We start from the raw sequence: 6,889 nt of genomic DNA on the forward strand, positions 1-6,889 counted from the left end.
AGCCTCCCTAATGCTGGCTTCTAGGTGTGTACCACCATACTCAGCCATAACTTCTTGAGATGAGTATTTACCTCACTATTTTTTAAAAAGAAAGCTGGAAAAGTTTCATTATGATTTTCTCTAAGAATACTTTTCTATTCACCATGTAATAGAAATGCCAGAAACTGACAAGGAACATGTGACTGATTACAATATCTTCTTAGATACGGGGGTTATTTAGAAGGTTTCCTTTTTCCTTTTGTTTAATCCAATTCCTTTGCACTAAACTACATCTCCAGCCCCCTACTTTTAATTTCTTTAATTACAATTTTGAGACAAGGCCTCACTAAGTCCCTGGGTTGCCCAGGCGTGGCTTGAACCTGTGATCCACCTGTCTCGGCCTCCTGAGGGCTGGCATGTGTGTATGCACCCCTGTACTTGGCTAGAAGACTGTTTCTTTATTTCCAAATTTGGGAGGATTTGTTACTTTTTAAATGTTTTTTAGCATAATCCCATCGCGGTCACAGAACATGCATCAGTGACTACAATCTCAAAATACGTTGAGTGTTGCTCTTGACTCCACAGATGGTTATTTTGGGTAACTATCCCATGCCTTCCAGACATGTTTTGTTGCTGACTGGTATCTGCTGTGTGCGCGTGTGTACGCACCTTCCTTCATTCCTACTTGGTCAGGGTTGCGATTGATTAAGAACTTCTGTGTCTGAGTTTTTGTTCGCCCATATTAATTAGTAGAAGTAGTAGTCTCCCACCATAATTTGTATTTTCTATTTGTCCTTATAGTTCTGTTAATGCTTGTTTTGTATATTTTAAGATCATGTCATTATGTGCAGCAGAACATAAACTTATTAGTTCTTGGTAAATTGAATTATTTGTCATTGCAAAGTTCCCATTTTTATCTTTTGTAATGCTTTTTGTCTACAATCTGTTTTTATATTAGTATGCCATTTTTTAATTTGAAAGGTACATTGTCCTGACCTTTTCTTTCATATTTTCTCTAGTTTTAGATATGTCTTTTGTTAGCACCATATATTTGAATTTTTAAAAAAGAAAAGTTTAACTTCAGTCTTTCAGCTAAAGTGTTTGAGTTCGTTTGTTTGGGGCTGGCTGGTTTGAGACAGTGTCTTGCTGTGGAGTTCAGGCTGGCCTGGATCTCACAGCGGTCTTTCTGCCTCAGCCTCCCGAGTACGGGGATCGGAGGTGAGTGCCGCATGCCTGGTGTATTCATTTAATATGCTTACTGGTATGTATCGTTTGTGTTTAGTCTTAATGTTTCATTTTGTGATTTTTTTGTCCCATTTTTTGAGTATTCTTACTTTTCTTAGGATTTTGAACCAATTATTTCTTTTCTTTTTCTTTCTTTTTTGCATTCCCATTGTTTCAGTTTGTAGTCTATGTATTTGTTAGGCTACCATATGCTTACTGTACTGCATGAAGTTGAGGTTGGAGTCCTTTGTCCTGTGCCTGTTGCAAGAAGCTTGTTAGGTCTGCATCCTCCGTGTAGCTCTTAGGCCAGCTTCACTTCTCTGGATTCTGGCTTTTCCTTACTTTGCTCACTTGCAATGTTTTATATATATTAGGTCTTCAGTGCTTTAGGTATACTCAGAAATTTAGCATTCTTAGTTTTCAACACGGATATAAATAATCTAGTCTGCTGTCTTCCTAGGAATAAAGCTTATTTGTGTGATATGAATTGGCCTTATTATTATTATTATTTTGTTTTTTTGAGACAGGATTTCACTGTGCGATTTAGGCTAGCCTTGAATTCATTTTGTAGTTCAAAGGCTGTCCCCAACTCATTGCAATCTTCCTGCTTCAGCCTCCTGAGTGCTAGGATTACAAGCATGCGACACCACACCCAGCTGGCCATTTAAATTTTTTAATCGAAACTTTGTTGTATTTTTTCCCATAAAATAAAATTATGTACAATTTTTAAAATTAGGGTGGCTATGTTTCTCCCACAAAATAAGATTATGTAAATTTTTTAGAGCAGCTAATATTTCTTGTGGTTAGTTTTTGTTTAGTTGTTGTTGATTGAGCATAGGATGAGAACTGGGAGAATCTGTATTTTATAAATGTACTTCTTTAGAGCAGTTTTAGGTTTGCAGCAGGAGTGAGTGGAAAGCACAGTGCTGCCACCTCCCGCCACCTCCCGCCACCTCCCACCACCTCCCGCCACCTCCCACCACCTCCCGCCACCTCCCACCACCTCCCACCACCTTCCACCACCTCCCACCACCTCCCGCCTGTACAATGTAGCCTTGGTCCACCGCCGCCTGTCATAGGATGAACCCACATCTGTACCAGAGCCGGTAGCTTACACTAGAGCTCACTCCTGGTCTTGGGCATCCTGCCGGTTCCTGCAGAACTGCAATCCACATTGTGGATAGTATTTCACTGTTGGGCCGACTCCTCCTTTCCTCCCTGAAGTGCGCATGCGTGGATCTAGGCCCTGCTTTAATCTGTTCCCCAACCACCCATCCACCAAAGCCTACATCTGTGGAAAAATTGTCCTCCATAAATCCAGGTTTTGCTGCCAAGAAGATTGGGGACCACTGTTTTGAACAGTGTCTCATCATATAGATAGACACTTTGCTCTTAGACAATTAAATTTTTTTTTTTTTTCTCTTAGGGACCCTGGAAAGCAGTCTGAACTCCAACTTTGAAAAAATCCTGTATTCTTTCCTAATATTTATTGTAGTATTGGGGATTGAACCAAGGTCTTCCCATTGAATTATATCCCCATCCTTTTTAAAAACTGTTTGAGATTGGGTCTTGCTAAATTGCCCAGGCAGGGCTTGAATTTAAGATCCTCATGCTTCAGCCTCCCAGAGAGCTGGGATTACAGGCATGTGTCAGCACACCAGGCTTTGGTCCATTCACTGTCCTTTGGGCTATTTCTTATCCTGCCATCAGTATCATGTTGTTGAATTACCATACTAGGCAGGCACATATGCCACTGAGCTAGCTCCCTGGCCCTAAGTTTTGTACATTTCTTTCACTGGCCTAAACATTTTTGCTGTGATTGACAGGTTATTGCCTACTACGTTTTGTAATGAATGCCATGCATGAGAGGGTTTGGCATGCTGATATCATGGTCACCTTGACAACATTTTTAATCAGTCCATACGGGAAAGGGGCAAGGGATACAGCTCGATCCAGTAGTTGGATATTAAGGGTACACTGATTTTTCAACAAACACAGGGTACATTGATCAGATCAGGCTAATTGGCATGTGGACCACCTCAGACAGTTATCAGTGCTTTGGTTGAATTCAGGATCCTTCCCATGGGCCATTTTGAAATACACAAGTGGCATCGACCACAGTTACCATATTGTGCCCCGGAACGCTGGAAGGCACACCTGTCACCCAGCTCTGTCGGGGCCCCTCCAGTGCCCTTCTCCTCCCGCCTTTCCCAGCCTCTGCTGATCGCTGCGCTTGGCTTCTACGAGGTCAGCATTTTAGCTTTCATGGGGGAGAACGTGTAGAACTTGCCTGTCTGTGCCTGACTTATTTCGCTTACCGTGATGTCCTCCAAGCTCATCCATGTTGCCGCAAAAGACTGGAGGACTTCATCCTTTTTGAGCAGAATAATTCTGAATGATCCACATTTTTACTATAACTGAGGCTGGCTGTTTTGATTTTGTATGGTGATTTTTGTCTGGTCTGATGTTCGTGACCATCTTTGTCTAATTTCTAGAATTGCTGTTACTGAAACTCTATAAATGATGCCTTTTAAAGTTGTGTATCCCTAGGGAGTACTCTTTTGATTATCTTTTCCATTTCTTTGTTTACTGGTCTAACTTTTTTACATTTTTATTAAAATTCTTTTTCTATCGTCAGGGTTTTCAGTGTATGAACAAAGGCATATACAGTGGTACCTTGGTTCATACCTTTGTTTGCATAGTTCAGCCCGCAAACAGATATGTCAGGCAAAATTTTGTTTATGGTTGCAAACTCTGCCTCAGATGACAAATGTCACCATGACTGTCTTTCCCACACAAACACAAACGTAGCCATCTTTTCCAGAATCATGGAGCAAATTAAGTATGTGAGCTGAGGCACTACTGCACTCTATTAGACCTTTTTTAATCTTTGGGAGAATTCAAACATCCAAAGTAGGTAGGAGAGTCTACACTCCCACTTACCTACTGCCTAGCTTCAACTATTTTACTGAGTAAAGCTGTTTCAGTTGTACTGCACCCTCTGACTTCTCCCTGCCCCCACTGCATTATTCTGATGAGGCCAGACCAGACATATTCTGGTGAGGCCAGACCTCATATTTTGATGAAGCCAGACCTCATATTCTGATGAGGCCAGGGCGCGCTGGTGTGCACCTGCAATCTCAGCTCTTGGGAGGCTGGATTGGATGTCGACTACTGGATTATTCTGAAACAAACCCTAAATAGAGCATCAGGAATAGTTCCCTCTAGAGGCCTCAATGTTAACTGACATCGTCTTCCCAGTTGTCTGTCTGTCTTTCACACACACGGTTAGAATGAGGATCTGAATGAGATTGGCAGATGAAATTTCACTTGTGGTTTAAGGCACTAACTTGTTCACATCTTGTAGTTTCCTTTTTTTTTTTCATTTTTAGGATTGGATTATTCTGGTGTTGGCTAGCTTGGTTTTTTTCTCCAATTTTGTGTTAATTCATAGTTAGGTTCTAGAGAGGCTTCACAAGGGCTGAGGAGGTAGTTGCGGCATAAGTGCCTGCCTGGCAAGTGCAAGGTCCTGATCCCTGGCACGGCAAAAAAATAAGAACATAAATAGATAAAAGAGTCTTCACAGACTTGGGCTTACTGTCTTTTTGTGCAGGTGGTGCATGTACATCAGAAGGTGGTGCATCCTAGGAGGACTGGCCAAATAGCTTAGCAGATTAATGCGCCTGCAAGCAGGCACAGGGGCCAGGAATTCAATCCCCAGGCCTGCCTTGCTGCCCCCGCTGTGGGGGCCTTTAAAAACAATTGAGACTGGGCCATCGGCCTGTGCCTGTAATCCCAGCTCTTGGGAGGCTGTAAACAAGTGGATCACTAGGAGCCTGATCTAGTGACTTCCCTAAAAATACAAAAACAGCAACAACAAAACATCAAAAAAAACAGAAGGTGGCACATCCCAGTGTCCCTCCCTGTAACGTTAGCAGCCTTGATGAGCACCTTCCACTGTGGTTGCAGTAGGTATAAGAGATAGCAACTTGGTTACCCAAAGTGAAAAAATAAGGTAAAAAATAAATAAGTGAAAGAATAAGGTAAAAAATAAAAACATTGTTTTTTTTTGCCTTTTTCAGTTTTCTAAATTCATTTCATCTCTTCCAGAGATGACCAAAAAGGATTAAAAATAAAAAAATTAAACATGTTATTTCCACTCTTTAAATTACGCTTACTGCTCAGACGATCTCGCTGAGGAGGCGTGGACTCCTCGCAGGGTCCCGAGTCGCAGATCTCCCCTCAGGAGCCCTCTCAGCTCACAGCGCCCACAAGGTTCCCCAGCTCCTGGTGTGCGTGCTCACCAAGACCAGACTTAGACATTTTCTCAAGAAGTCCTAATTCTGTAGGAAATACTAAATGACTAATGGTTTTTAAACTTCATCTTCCCTAGGTTGTTAGGAGGGTATGTGAAATTTTTCTTTGTGACAACTCATTTTTCAGTGTAAATTTTAATGTGCTGTGAACAATCACTGGCCTCCACAATCACTCCTTTTGAAACAATGTGGCATCTTTAGTCAATAATTGCTATTTAAAGGGGATCAACCTTTTTTTTTAATGGAACCAGGGATTGAACTCAGACCCTTGTGCTTGCCAGGGAAGCGCTTATTCTACTGAGCCATCTCCCCGGCCCCAGGATCAACCTTTTTTAATCTTAAAACTTGTGTCACTTTCAGAGCAAAGAAATCTAGACTTTTCTCTCTAGTTCTCCTCCTCTGTCTCCTTTCTGTTTAGATACTGGAATATTTTTACCTATTTCTTTATATTTTGTCTTTCCTTAACACTAACTCCATCCGTACTTCTAGGTAATTACTGACAACTTTGCTTTCCAGCTGTATCCTTTGATTATTCAGCCTTTAAAAATTATCAGAATTTTACTAGCACCAGCATGCCCTTTTGTAATGTGTATTATAGCTGTTGAGATCATTTCTATACTCTTATTTGATATTTAATTAACTTCCATCTGTTATTTCTGTGGATTTTTTCTTGTTTTGCTTTGGTGTTCAGGCCCTTTCATATTATTGGTGTTCTTCAAATGTTTTGGTGACTCCTACTCATAATTTAGTCCCCAGCTGTGTAGTTCAGCACCTCTCTCAGAGACGTTCTCTGCTAATCAAATCCTCTGCTGGGAATAGTGGACCCGGTTGCCAGTTGAGTAAATGCCAGTGTTCGGATTTTGGCTATCAGCTTCTCTTCTCCTTCTAAGGATCAGGTGTTGCCCTGCTTCTCCAGTTCTAGTGGTTGTTCTCCCAAAGCCTCATGCAGTCATGGGGCGGCTTCTAGAGTTTGTGATTAATTCTTGCTCCAAGGCTGGGATTATGGGTGTGAGTGCTACACCCACCCTGGAGCAGTTAGTCTGCATACAGATATAAGGAAGGGAGAGAGGCTGGCTAGCTGCCACAGCTGCTGCTCCACCCTTTTGCTCTTTGCCGTTTTCCACTGCCAGAATGGCTGCCCTCTGCTATGTGCCACTCTGCCTTGGAGCCAGCAGAGTGTGGACTGAAACTTCCACTAACTGTGAGCCAAATAAACCTCTGCTTCTTTAATTTTGTCATAGCAATGACAGAAAGTAACTGAGACAGCCACCAAATTAAAGATGGGGCATCCCTCACTGTTTGGAATCAGCTTCCTAATCACTCTGCCCACACTCCTGGGTATGTTCCTGCTCTATGCTGGTTCCAAGCCA

The 6,889-nt window shown here is 42.0% G+C and overlaps 1 protein-coding gene across 1 annotated transcript in view; it reads right to left on the minus strand.

Moving 5' to 3' along the window:
- Nucleotides 1–3,443: 3,443 nt before the first annotated feature.
- Nucleotides 3,444–6,889, minus strand: part of Dync1i2 (dynein cytoplasmic 1 intermediate chain 2) — a 65,329-nt gene continuing 61,883 nt past the window's right edge. The window contains exon 22 of the mRNA XM_023719203.1: nucleotides 3,444–3,575. Within this exon, the coding sequence (XP_023574971.1) occupies nucleotides 3,444–3,575 (132 nt within the window). The remainder of the gene's footprint in view (nucleotides 3,576–6,889) is intronic.

The sequence above is a fragment of the Octodon degus genome, unplaced genomic scaffold (genome assembly GCF_000260255.1).
Source record: "Octodon degus isolate 3935 unplaced genomic scaffold, OctDeg1.0 scaffold00065, whole genome shotgun sequence".
NCBI classification, from domain to species: domain Eukaryota; kingdom Metazoa; phylum Chordata; class Mammalia; order Rodentia; family Octodontidae; genus Octodon; species Octodon degus.